This window comes from Protomyctophum parallelum (assembly GCF_964188405.1).
Source record: "Protomyctophum parallelum genome assembly, chromosome: 13".
NCBI lineage: Eukaryota > Metazoa > Chordata > Actinopteri > Myctophiformes > Myctophidae > Protomyctophum > Protomyctophum parallelum.
Window position 1 is genome coordinate 25013484 of NC_139708.1, and position 14078 is coordinate 25027561.

Consider the following 14078-nt stretch of genomic DNA (forward strand, 5'->3'; position numbering starts at 1 on the left):
GTCTGCGCTCTTTGACGACTTTTTTTCGTGTGAGGGCTTCTGAATCTGTGAAGTATAAGTACCCATACATGCCGCTGCGAATATCTCCTGTGGCGCGGAAGCCGTTAAGTATTTTTAATCTTTGTTTGACCGATTTGGTCGCTTTGATTCTTCTCTCTATTCGCAGCGGTTTGTATAGGTACTTATAGTTCATGAATTCAGAATAACTCAAACAAATAAAGGCAGTCAAACGCCGCAGATACAATGTTACGGAGCATATTTATGTCCGCGTTCCAAAATTGTAGGGACCCTACAATAAAGCAACATCCAAATTTCAGAAAAGCTTTATGGAGGGTTCCGAGAGGGGCTATGTCATGTCCAACAATGAGTTCAACTCAGCATCAATTCATCACTGTGTGTACATGCTGACGGTGAGTCAGTGAAGCTTCTAGCCTACTAGGCGACACAAAGCAGAAGAAATCCGCCCATGTACAAATGCAAAATATAAGGTGCTTAGTGCTTACCTTGATGCCCAAAATGTTAGCGAGGCCTACGGCGTGCTTGTGTAATGAATTAGTCTGTAGTTTTCATTAAATACGTGTTTTAATCTCGTGTATGGCCGAACGCCATTTTTCCCTAGTTTACTTCCTATTTACCTTGAGCGCAATTCCGGTTTTCACCGGAAGCGCACCCTCACTACCGCCATCTAATGGCCATTGACAGTCAGGTATAGTGGCTAAGCATATAGTAGCAACATTGATAACAGTGAAATGATGGTAGCCCACTCAGTTTTCTTTACAGTATCCTATGGTGGAATAAGTACTGATATACAGTAAGTTACTTGAGTAGGCTAAAAGTAGAACGATTCCATGAAAGTCAAAACCCAGCATTACAAATGTAATTTAAGTGAAAGTACCAAATAATTGCATCAAAAGTAAAAGTGCAGATTACTAAGAATGGAACATTTAGTTATATTACTTTTTGTATAATAATTAATATATTGTGTAGTTAATGTTGCAGCTATAGAAAAGGGTCTTAATTAACTACTTACTGCTGTGCTGAGTAGATCCATTTTCTAAGATGATACTTAATTTACAGAAAGGACATACATTCTCTGCAGGAAACCCAAAAGGCATTTAGTGGAGAGCTCATAAACTAATTTTTATGTAGAATATTGATATCCTCTTACAGAAAAAAAAACTGAATTGATGAGACAGAAACCAACACCAGTAGTGATAATAATAAAACATTTTATTCGTATAGCACTTTTCTAAATACTCAAAGACACTTTACAAGGAGAAATAAAGCAAAAAAAAACAAAAACAATAAACATGTGAATAAAAATAGAAACGACTTTAAAAAGAGAATACAATTTCAGTAGAACTGGGGGTGTTTCAAGAAACAGGGCTGCCAAAGTTAGCAAGATAAGCTTTCATAACAATTCTCAACTTCCTCCCCCCTTTCTTTTTTCTTAAAAGGATTATCAAGCTAACGGTGTATGCCTGCCTCGTGAATCTGTCAGGTATGTGAACTAAAAGCATCCTGGCCAGGGAGCAGTGACACAGGCAAGAGGTTTCTACAAGGGAGTATCGGGGCGAGGGGCCCAGAGCCATGGACAGGGATTGGCCATAAGTAGATCCAGGAAGCAGCCATGTTGTCACCTGGCTCACAGTAGTTGCGAGGCATTGTGTGGGTACCTTTTGCAGAGCCCGATTCACACTTCGCTGCACATCGAAAACAGCCGACGTACAAAATCACAATGCGTTGCAACAACTTAAGTCGGCCGTTTTGGGAGCTTTATTACATTAGGTGCAAGTCAGAATGTGAATGAGCACACTCACCCTGCAAATATCATTCACAATTTTGCCAATGCTGCTCTCAAGAAAATGTATTCAATTGCTGCATTTGTTTTAAGTACAAGATAATGGAATTGGTGGTTTTAACATGGAATTGTATGCCTAGTTGTGACGTGACCAGGCATGACTTTTTTTTTAAATGCATTAAAAGCATTCACTACAGATGTTTGTAAGGCAGTACAGTGATGATATGAAGGAGCACCGCCAATATGTTGGGCCGAGATACATTTTGCCGATATATTGGCCATATATTTTATTAAAGTAATCACTATCAGCAATTATGCAGCCAATGCATCCCGTTTAACCAATTTCAACCAGGTGCTCATATTTTGAGCATGTAATTTTCAAAAATATTTCGAATATGATTAGGGCCTAAGAGGTTAAATAAAAATAAAGTTATGTGATGCGTTTCACATTTACTCGTTTGCTTGTTCATTGTGTAATTAAAGTTCTTTTCATATACTGAAGTTTAATATTATATATACATCATTTAAAAGTTGTATCAAAAACTCATGTGTCTAAATTTATGTCTGCTTATAAGTTAAACTTTTTTTTCTTTTTTTCAAATTGATACATTTTGCACATTAACAAAGTATCGGTCAAAACATCGTAACCAATGGTCTAGGACTGGACCAAAACATAAAATAAAAGGATTGGCAACGGTCGGCTCTAGTAGCCAATATGATATGGAATTTTAGGGCACATTTTCTTAGCGAAAACTGCTGTGAAATAATATGGAACAAAACAACTATTGACCCAGTAAGGCTTATACTGGACTCCAAATAAACTACTAACAGCAACAACAAGCTATAGGTGAAATGATGGTTAAACAAGCTGTGTTTTAACATGGCAGCTGCTGTACAACCTGACCACTCTGACCAGTGGCTCTGGGGCGGCTTGACTTGGTTTTAAAGAGGTCATTATTTTTTTTATATTATATATATATATATATATATATATATATATACATATATATAATCTATCAGGGATTTAGTCTACTAGCTCATCCGTGTTTTGAGAACGCACGTAAAGAAAACAGTGCTGAACATGTATTTAGAAGTTAAATAAAATGTCAAAATAAAACCGGAGATAAAAGAGTTATTTCCATTGTGGTCCTTTGTCGTCATGAGGCGAGGTTGGGTGGAGACAGAGACAGAGAGAGAAAGAGGATAGTGTGTCAACCATGTCGTCACAACATTCCTGGTTTGATTCCAACAAGAGACCTGTGGTTTATGTCCTTCCCCTTCTTAATGAATACAAACATTTTAAAGATATTCACAATGTCCATTCTGGAACTGTTTTAACAGCGGAAGAGACAAAAAAATAAAAATACTTTCCTTACTAAGATTGAGCTAATCTGTCTCGAGGAGTTTCTTCTTTCTTCCTAAATCAGAGGGAAGTTAAGGCATAATCTCACAGGATGCTTCTTAATCATAATCAAACACTTGGAGAGACTGGGTGTCAGTAAATGCAGACAAGAGCATAAGGCTCATTGCATACAGAAATTCTCAGTCTCATTGCATGTCAATATCACACAATGTAAAGTCTCTCCTCTGTAGTGATATGACTGGTCAGTTGATTTGAGGGTGTCAATGTTCTAATTGAGTGCACCTAGAACACTTATCCTCAAATGTGAGACGTGTTCGGGTGTGTGTGTGGTGTGGGTCAATTCAAAGAAGCGTCTTAAGTGATTGTGAGCTACAAGAGTTTCAGTTGCTTGTTGTCTGAAACAGACCGTCAAGCTACCTCTTTCCATCTCCCCACAGAACCCCCCCAAGGAGACGAGGTCTCACAGACAGAAAGACAAGTTTAGGGACATACATGTATTAACTTATGTTCAGTACAGTACATGGCATAGATCATACATGAGGATCAAGGCAACGCTTTGTTTTTTGTTTGTTTTTTTTCCTTTTTTTTAACCTAACTACTCAGTTACTCAAAGTCAACTAGTTTGTCAACGGTTCTGTCTCTGTTAAAGAACTCTCTACAGATGAAAATTTCAAAAAGGAGGAAAAGAAAACAAAGAATGCAACATGTCATGAAGGAATCCCAGGATGTTAGCGCTAGGTTGAACAACAGGAAGAGTGTGTGTGTGTGTGGTGTTGTTTGAGGGGGCAGAACGGTTATAGCCTAGCTTTCTGAAAGCAGTTTCAGCTTTGGCCTTTTACGACATGACCAGCAAGTCCAACTGAAAGCAAAGGTACAGGAATTTAACTCGACTCCCACCAAGGAACTGGGGGCTACGTCTCCTCTACGGCACTGGTTCCCAACAGCCGGCCCACTGGGTATTGCTGGCTTTCTACACTATGAGTTCCATAGCATTTAGCTGGATTTCTAGTCATACCAGCTGTCCAATCTGGAACGAGGACAGAGGGTCAAATGGTACACTTCCTGAGAGGACTGAAAACTAGTAATACCAGTGGTACCTGAGCCACAGGACTGGGACACGACTGATCTAAGGTGGGTGTTATGAGGGGTGCAGGACTAGAAGAGGTGAAGATGATGATGGTGGTTTACAAGGTTCAGGGTAGAGATGGGGTTGGTGGGCAGGACTTGGGGCTCATTGAGAGGACCTCATTGGTTGTAGAGGGAGCGTTCCCAGGGCATTCCCTGGATGGTGCGAGGCACCGGAGACGGCTTGAGCGTGGGCGCCCCGTTGGGGTGCAGCGAGTGGCTGATGGGGTTGATGGAGGTCAGCGGTCTCTGTGGGGCCAGAGAGAAGGTGTCCTGGTGTTTAGGCTAGAGAGAGAGAGAGAGAGAGAGAGAGAGAGAGAGAGAGAGAGAGAGAGTAAGAGGAACAGGTATATTCAGAAGGTGTGATGTGATGAAGTGGGATATACGGAGGGATTTGGAGTGAAGCAAGAGAGGTGAGATAAAAGGAGACGAGAGTTACAATGACAGAAACAGAACAGAAAGAGGGAAAGAGGAAGAGAATGAGAATGAAAGAAGAAGGCCGTCAGTTCAAATGATATAATTGGTGAGAATATAGATTGATGTATTGCAGATATGGGAAGAGAGCGCAGAAAAGGCGTAAAATTGTACAGAGCGAGAATGACTCTTAAAGGAGAAAGATCAAAATAACCTAAAGTAGTAGTGACTAGGGGTGCAAACATGTACTCAAGTAAAAAGCTTGCATTAATCACATGAAGCCTTATTTTACATTTTGTCTTATGTCATATGGCAAATCTAGTTGATCTTCAAGTACAATCTAGCATTTCACAATACGTTGTGAGGTTCTTGTTTATCATCTAAAATGACTTGAAATACTGTATGTAGCTCCTCACTGCTCTGAACGTCTATTGTCTAAAATGCCATGACCACTTTAACTTTGATGAAGAGAACTGCAATGTGTAAAATATCAGCGTTTCCTACAATTACAGAGATGGATGGGGCAAGACAGAAAGTGCATGAAAAAAGCCAAAGAATAGCAGATGTGTGAGTAGGAGATGTTAGGTTTAAGTATAGTCTGAAAGCCAGCAGCACTATGCAGGGTTGTCCGAGGCAACTGTAATTTATTCTAACTTCTAGAATACTAAAGTAAGATGAGTTAAAACTCAACAGCAGGACGAATACACGGTATGCAAATAAGCATCCACAATTTATGAAGTCCGCTGTGACAGCTTTTTTTTTTTTTTTTTTATATCAACGAAAAGGCCGGGACTTTGACGATGTGAACCGTGTATTCACACTATTTGAGGAAGAATCAATGAGTCATGAATGTCCTACCATTAGCATCCATAAAGACAAGAATACGGAGGGAGAAGCAGCTAGGAGTTAAGCTAGGAGTTAGTTTGCTAGTGAGGATAAAGCTAGCTAGTTAAAAGTTAGTTAGGCTAACCAACTCCAAACTAGCTAGATTACTCCCATCTGACTCCATCTAAAGGCGGCGGGTTGCATGTGAGGCGAGGCTGGTATCCTCTCTTCCTACCATGGGGTTGCTGGCGTTCAGCCTAGTGTAAGGCGACATCTCCTTTACCTCAGGAACCAACGGTTGCAGGAGGGAGTAGGAGGAGCCAGAGGAGGAAGAGGAGTGTTTATTGGATGAAGAGGAGCTCCTCATGCTCTGCTGGCTGGCCTGGCTCTGAGAGGAGGAGCTAGAACGGCCCTGGGGTGCAAAGAGAGAGATTCGGTCACTTCAGAAGCTGAAGAACAATATACACACACGCCGGGCAAATCCAAATATAATTCAGTTTATTTAGATGCAAATTAAATGTTTTTAAAGACATTTCAACATTGGTAATAAACACTGCTAAAAAGATGTACACTGCTTCTTCATACATTTGTTATTACTCAAAGAACCTTGCTAGCAATTGTCTAGCAAGGAAAAGCAATACAAAAAGTCATTAAATGCACACGTGTGTGTGTGTGCGCGCGTGTGTGAGGTTGTTCATGTCCTGCCTGTGTGTTTTTATGAGTCATCTGTGTGTACTTGCTCAGCTCTACCCCCCCTGTGCTACCATGACCTTCAGCTACAACATGTAAAACCACCTTAAAGCAACCTTCTGTTCCATACCTGGTGGGGGTCAGGGATGGTGTTACTAGCCACGACGCCCCCTCCCTGGGACATTGGGGACACACAGTGAGGGGGCAGGGGATCCTGCTGGCCATGGCCTCCGTGTGACTGCTGTTGCATCATGGGAGCTGTAGTGTTGTTGTTGTTGTTCGGGTTGTTCGGTTGATGTTGGCGATGACGACCAAAATTGTTGCGACGACTGCCAGACTGAGTATGGAGGAGTGGAGGGCACAGGAGTGTAGTTCAGCGAAAAGGAACGGGGAGAAAGTATACCAGAGAAGGAAGGAGAAGAGGGGAGGGAGCACAGGGAGGGGAGGAGAGAAGGGCATACGATATAAAGGAGAAGAAAGAGGGGATAGGGAGGATTAATTATGGTATATTCCCACACTCGTAGCAACAACACTGCTAATAAAGCATGCTGATCTGAACAGTGGACAGAAGCACAGGAAGTGACAGATGACAGACGAGGAGTCCTCGGGAACTCTGGTTGGTTCACTTATTGGACGTCTGGATGATAATAGCCAATTAAGCAGACCATTTAATTCATTATAGCTGGAATGGGAACAAGTATAAGGACTCGCTGTCCGGTCTTCCTCACTGCTGCCTCTCCGTCATGGTGGATGGACTGAGTAAGCTGTGCACATGCACACACACATACGCTCACACACAATTTTGTTTTTAACCCAGAATGTGTTTATTCTCTCAAAATCTTATTACATAACCACTATCTGAACCTACAGGTAAACCTAACCTTCACCTACTCTATGAAATCCATCAATGTTCAACTCTCATCACCCAGACCGAGACATACCGATTAAAGGTGAAGCAACATAAAGATACATGTTTTAATTAAATGTTTTAATTGCTTTCCATGTTCCAAAAAGGTGAACATTATAAGATCCTAATATCACTCAAACAAATACTAAACATGATGATATTAGAGGACTCAACATCGTTGTTGAGTACTGGACTGCTGCCCAGACATTCATTAAAGCTGCTGTAGTACCTCAAGCTCATTTGTGCCCTTCCTTACATCCAAATAAAATTACTGGTATTAAATACATCAAGTCATCAACATGTAGAGACATTGATTATAGTTTGGTTTTGTATTTATGAATGCATCTAACAGCCATAGTTTTGTTTGCCATTATGACTATTTTGGTTTAAATACTTAGGCAACAAGTACTGATAGAAGCTACTTATGCCAGCTAGAAATGTACGCATTTCCATTACTTGTCTTGTACAGATAATGTCATGTACACTATGTACTCTATTAAATAGATACATCCTGTTTATTTGCCCATAGATGCTAGATACATCCTGTTTATTTGCCCATAGATGCTAATTATGTTATTTAGATGGTATGTTTATGTTTGCTTTGTATCCTAGTAGTTACTTTGTAGAACTAAACTGACTTTCTTGGCACAATTGACTTCACCACTTACCCTATAGTTTGTTGACTACCGTAATTTCCGGACTATAAGCCGCGACTTTTTACCCATGATTTGAACCCTGCGGCTTATACAACGGTGCGGCTAATCTATGGATTTTTACAGCTAACGCAGAGCCATCTAAGGCTCCGAGCTAACTTAACGGCCACCTGCTTCTTATAGTCCGGTGCAGCTTGTATACATACTTATTTGGGATTTTCCATAAATTTGGCTAGTGCGGCTTATATTCAGGTGCGCCTTTGCACTTTGCACTTTGTTAAGTCACTCTGGATAAAAGCATCTGCTAAATGCCTAATTTCTTTCTATAAAGGCTGAACCTGAGATAGATACCAGGAGGTGACAAACAAGTTCTGAATGAAGCCAGAAGTCACTTGACTTAATGATTGGAAAGACAGGATACACGCCACCCTATTGGTGAAGTGGAAACAGAATTAATAATTTATTTAAACCTGTTTGTTTACTAATTTTCTCAAACAGTTCTATAGAATCTCCCAGAATACCATAGTCATCTTATCTCACTGTCCCTCGGAGTGACTTGTGATAAAGATCTGATCAAGTATTCTATGGAATCAATAGAACTTAAATATTACTAATATTACAACATGTAAGAGGGAAACGAAAATAACTTTTAAAGACTCTTGTCCTGTAGGACCAGCGGGGATAAAGAATGTTTTAATAGAACTCTTTCTTAAATCTCATCTCTAAACCCTAATCCATAACCCTAGTACATAAGAAATGACTGTAGGGGACATATTACTGTCCCCTACATTCACAACTACCGTTTGATCTGCTGACGGAGTCACAAACATCCACACAAACAACCACACACATTCACCAGTGGGTCAGCCGTGCTCACACCAACCTGGGTCTTTATGGCGGCGGGGCAGGGATGCTGAGCTAGATCCAGCATGGTTCTGTAGCTCTTAAAGCAGGACGGACATGTGAACCGGTTCTTATGAACCCAGCACACACGCAAACGCACAAACACACACACACACGCACACAAAGTTTGAGTTACTATACTTGCGAGTACAATTCCACAGAGTTGTATATGTATTTATTCCCTAACCTCTAAACCCTGACACTTGCCCTAAACTTAGCCTAACCCTAATTCTAATCCTGACCTCCTAAACCATGTTTACTTGGAGGAACAGTCCTCTCACAGATGGTGGATTGTGGATGGACTGTCCTTGTGAGGACGGAGGGTACAGTGGTTGAAGAGATAAAATTATAAGATTAGGTGTGATAATATGTGCATGTGCTTCCACACAGACCCACTCTCACACAACCCCACAAACTTTCACTCAGTACGGGAGGAAAGTCACCATTGGTTGGAACTCAACCTTGTTGCACCCTCGTCACATCAAGTGGTCATTTTCAAGTCTCCAAATCAGATTTCAGTGATGTCAAATCAAATTTAAGATCAGTTATCTCTGATTGACAAATGTACAAGCTGCATATTACATTGGCCAAAAACAACTCTGTGCACCCATACCAACCAATTCCATCGCAATACCTCATTCACTCATTAACAAGCATTCAACTAGTCTGAACGACTAGTAATTATGTATATGAATTTCCACACTAAACAGTAATAGAACGTTAACATACTGTCAATATCGAAACACGTATAGCATGCAACTGGTGATGAACATCATTGCATTTCATTTAGCATGCAACTGGCGCCGAAAATCATCATCAGTCTGATAGAAGTTAAACCATGAATACTCCATATATAATTAGGGTTGGATGCTGCCATTTTATATGTCCATTTAGGAGTACCTACCAGACCAAATTACGACACATTTCAGGGCCACTTAAATACCTGAAGTGTCTATTTGCTCCTCGCTCCAGACAGACATTACAGGGAACAAAAGCATCACTGCACATACGACTAGTAAACAAAATTAGCTTGGTCTAACAGCAGCAAAAATAAGCTACCATTAGCTTGTTAATTTAAACACGGTAATAGACCAGGACGTGCAATGTGTAAAAGGGGGAACGTCCAATTTAATCTTGGGCATCAAACACGATTGCAAAGTATTTGTCAGCCCTGTAGGAAGGTAAATAATTAGTTAATGAATATAATAGTTAATAAATGGTGCAGTGCCAATTTGAAACTATGGGTTTAGCACTTTTATCTGATAAAGGCAAATTATCGAATGAACCCAACTCCATCTTATAATGATAATTTTCATCATAGACCAGCAGTTAAGACGCACAACATATATAAAATATAAAAACCTCGCGAATACACCCACCTTCACTCTTCTCACCTGGCTGCCGACGTTATTACAGCGGTGCTGGGCCAGCTCCAACATGGTGCGGAAGGTCTTGCAGCAGTTGGGGCAGTCAAAGCGGTTGGGCCCCTCGTCGTGGATCTTCTGGTGGTTGCGCAGGTAGCGAGCAAGCCGGAAGGACTTGCCACACAGCTCGCACATGTAGCGTTTCGACCCATGGATGCGCATGTGGTTACGCAGGGACATGTAGTTGTTGTACGGCTTGGCACAGAAGTCACATCTGTTGGGGATGCGTGTTGTGTGTGGTGAAGGTTTGTTGGAAGGGATTGTGTTGTGCGGTCAGATATGGTGGGAGAGAGAGATCAGAGAAGACATAATAAAGGGTAAGTCTTATGGTTACATTTTAACATTTCAGCAAAAAGTACTGTACAGCAATGGTCGTCAAAGTGGGGTCCGTGGACCCCCAGTGGCCCTTAAAGGGGTTTTATTGGGTCTCCAGCCAAATTAAATGTACAAACTTATGCCAGGAAAAAATAAATCCTCTATCTATAAGGTCCCAGCGCATTGCAATGCTACATGTGGTGAACTGATTTTTCTCTTTCATATCTATCCCTTTATGGGGATCTTTGGCAAAATAAATAATCAAATGGGGGTCAAATACATGACATGAAAATATTAGAGAATCACTTCTGAACAGAATACGGCATTACCTTTCATGTTTAATTTAACAAAATAAATATTGTTTTTCAAAATATAAATGGATATATATATATCGTGTCCTGGATTGCCTTCTTATTACTCTTCTCAAGCGCAAAAAACAAATAACACGACCAGGACGAGTTGTACACCAAATTTGTACCAAGAAAACCCACCGGTCCACCGGTAAACAAGTTACATCATGAATGTGTTGCACATTTCAAATTAATAGATTGCATTAACCTGATTAATGGTGTGCATTTAACCATACATTGAAACTAGCCACCTCCTTGGTTGAGTGTACACAGACGTACAGAGATGTGAACATGGAGAAGTAAGGAATAACCTTATCAAATGGAGTTGAGTGGCGTTGCACTGTGCATTATTTGCGCTTGTGCATAAACCTAAAGTGAGTGGGCAAGGAATCAATAATGTGGTAAGGTTGCCTGATGCCGCTGAATAACGTTACATGCCTAATACAAAGACGGAAGAGAAGACCATGTATGCTGAATTGACAATTTCTTGTGGAAAAAAAGCTCTTATTGTAACCCTATTGTTGTACCATTCTAGAACATTTGTATCCATTTTGATTTGAATGTTCAGTTGCAAAAGTGTAATCTCATCAAAGAACATAAACATGTCCCTCCAACTAATCCATCACAGATCACAGTCATAGTAGCCCTACCCACACACACCTGAAATCTCCAATCCTGTGGGTGAGTTTGTGGTTAGTTAGTGAGCTGTTATGAATGTAGGCGCAGGAACATTGGTCGCAGGCATATGGCCTCACGTCTGCCTCCATGTCGGCGATGACCGCAGCGGCAGCTGCTGCGGCGGCCCGGGTTTCCAGGCTGAGGCTGGAGGTGGTGGGCAGCTGGTCACACCAACTGATGGTTGACGTCGGCTGTTGCAGAGGAGGAAAGGTTGTGTCAGTGGAGTGACAGTGTTGCAGTGCAGGAGGTTTTAACAGCATACCCTTGAGACAGGCGGAGGATGAAAATGTAAGTCACATATGGCAAACCATAAACACTTAACATATATAAATTGTTGCATGTCAAACTGCTAAAATAGCACATCTGCAAAGTCTCTCAGTTATTTACACCTTAGTATTTAGACTTGCCCCAAATAGGGACGCTAAGGCCCATGTAGTTAAACTTCAAAACAAACAAATGAAGTGCACTACCCCATCTCATTTTTCATTCAGAGGGTTCTGCAAATTAAAAACTTGACTGATGGTTGGAGAAAAAAAGGAAAGAAAAACCAAAACAATGAAATGACGGGCAGGACAGAGCATGTGTCACATACAAAACAATAAATAAATGAAGCTATAAAGTCGTGCGTTTGTTGCATAATGTCGCATGCAGTTAATTCTACGGGCTGTAGAATGGTGATGAATAGAATGATGAAAGGAGCTCACAGTCTGAGCCACAAAGAGCTCTTTCAAAGTAGCGGGGCGGCTTCCGCTCCGGTTTCCGGTGAGACAGCCGCCTCATCATCATCATCATGTTTACTTTTCTCTTATTCACTAAAACATATCCCAGGCCCTAACACATTTTAAACACAATGTTCTGCTTTCGTTAATAAAACAATAAATACCATAATAGACCCCCCACCGGGAAGTAGTACGCATGGTGCATGTTTGACTTTCCGAGCGGTTTTGAATGCTCATTTTATACATCTCTGGTCGATTTGGAGGAGAAGGATGGTGGAAAAAAAGCTCGCGTGAGCTCGAGCCCGGTCTAGAGCTAACGTCAAAGCTAACGGCTGCTATTGTTAGCGTTATTGTGAAACAATATTACGTGCCTTTTAATTACCAAACGCTCGGCTCAAGTGTTTTAAAGCCGGTTCAGACAGTCAACTAAACCAGAATTATTGAACGAGACTCCCGTTTTATGTGCCGTGAGGAGCGGCGAATTAATGCGACGGGACGGGAACAAACGGCTAAACCTGGAGCCCATCTTTAGCAGACTAGGCTAACTAGCCCAGGCAGGCTAACTAACGTAGGCCGTGACGACGGTAGCATCGATGCTAACAATGTTTGTTCAAAGAAAAATAACGGCCAGGGGGTGGAGGAAAAAAACCCAGCTACAAGTTTACAGCAACAGAATGATATTCACACAGTTTAAAGTGTAGAATAGTTGGTTTAACGGGTGAGTTTATTGAAACAAAACACATATATAAAAATGTATATACAATGGAAGAGGGGGGCTAGCTCGCGGCTGCATAACCGCTGGACAAAACAAAATGACAATCTCTCCCCAACATTAAAAAACCGACGTTGTTTGAACAGACTAAAGTGTAGAGCTTTGCCCCGTCGACACTTCCACCATTTGCGAATAACGTCATTTTAACTCGGTATTTTTTTTTTTTTTTAAACGGGAGGTTTTAGTGCGTTAGTATTAATCGCAGAGCGGAGATGGTGAGGAGGCGGCAGCAGAGCCGCAGAGCAGCAGGAGGGTTTTATTTTTCTTACTCCGGAGTCATTGGGATCCTTCTTCCAGAACAGCTGGGAACAGTGTCCAAAAGACTCCGCCGAGGTCACATAATTCACGCCATTCCTGTCCTGGAAGTCTCCGTGCGCGCTGGCCGCGGTCGTCCTGGCGTACATGTTGGCTTCTTTTCTTGTTTGTGTTCGACTTTATTTTTTTCCCTCTTGGTTGGAAAAAAGAAACAGGGCCGCTTTTGTCGGATACCTCCTCCTCCTCCTCCTTCCGAAAAGAAGAAGAGAAAAAAAATACCGTTCTTCTGTTGTTATGAGCAGTTTTTGGCGGCTGACAACTCGACCGGGTTAGTTCATTTCCGCCTCCTAGTGGACTGGGGTGTGAACTTGTTGCCCAACAACACCACAGTCAACAAATTGATTTAGTGTTGTACTTCTAACAATAACAACAATAATAATATTTATTATTATTATTATCAACATCTAGGAAAGGTGGTTTAATTGAGTATTTTTTGACACCATCATAATGATGACGTATCAGGCTTAAGACGCACCAAAACTAAATACTCACTTAACTATATATATCGTGATGGTTTGTTTCTTGTGTCATCTTCAAAGTGAATGTTTAGGTTCACTTCACTTTTCCGTGGGATTTGGGGCCTGTTGACACGGCTAAGCCCTTTGGCAAGGAATGCACATTTTATAACGGAGACAAACATCCAGATGATGGTTTGTGGCCAAATAGATAATGTGGGGGTCCGAGAATCACTGCATTATTTAACCCAAGCTTTACGTCAGAATATCGCTACTCAGCCTGTAACTAGAGCATGCTATATGGGCAACTGCCAGCCCGTTCAGTTAATGCAGGTCAATATCCGAATATTGATATAGACTAGAGAGGGT

The 14078-nt window shown here is 41.3% G+C and overlaps 1 protein-coding gene across 6 annotated transcripts; it reads right to left on the bottom strand.

Moving 5' to 3' along the window:
- Positions 1-1212: 1212 nt before the first annotated feature.
- On the bottom strand, positions 1213-13439 carry LOC310869387 (uncharacterized protein). 6 transcript variants are annotated; one of them, XM_083780107.1, is made up of 7 exons: positions 13209-13439; positions 11431-11639; positions 10061-10319; positions 8662-8751; positions 6349-6555; positions 5764-5940; positions 1213-4574 (listed from the first exon to the last, which is right to left on the bottom strand). In XM_083780107.1, exons 1-7 carry the CDS (start codon positions 13341-13343, stop codon positions 4410-4412), a joined length of 1242 nt encoding a protein of 413 aa, XP_083636233.1. In that variant the 5' UTR covers positions 13344-13439; the 3' UTR covers positions 1213-4409. The 6 variants fall into 6 exon arrangements, with proteins under 6 accessions (XP_083636233.1, XP_083636231.1, XP_083636232.1 ...); XM_083780105.1 differs by having other exon boundaries at positions 10076-10319; positions 11431-11711; XM_083780106.1 differs by having other exon boundaries at positions 5812-5940; positions 11431-11711.
- Positions 13440-14078: the final 639 nt, after the last annotated feature.

What these genes read in the sequence shown, in the direction of transcription:
- LOC310869387 (XM_083780104.1), bottom strand. Translation starts at nt 13,343, where the DNA reads ATGTACGCCAGGACGACCGCGGCCAGCGCGCACGGAGACTTCCAGGAC. An exon ending in CACAGGATTGGAGATTTCAG is followed by an intron (nt 10,320 to 11,430) that starts GTGTGTGTGGGT and finishes CATCCCCAACAG; the next exon opens with ATGTGACTTCTGTGCCAAGC. An exon ending in GCCAGGTGAGAAGAGTGAAG is followed by an intron (nt 8,752 to 10,060) that starts GTGGGTGTATTC and finishes TGGGTTCATAAG; the next exon opens with AACCGGTTCACATGTCCGTC.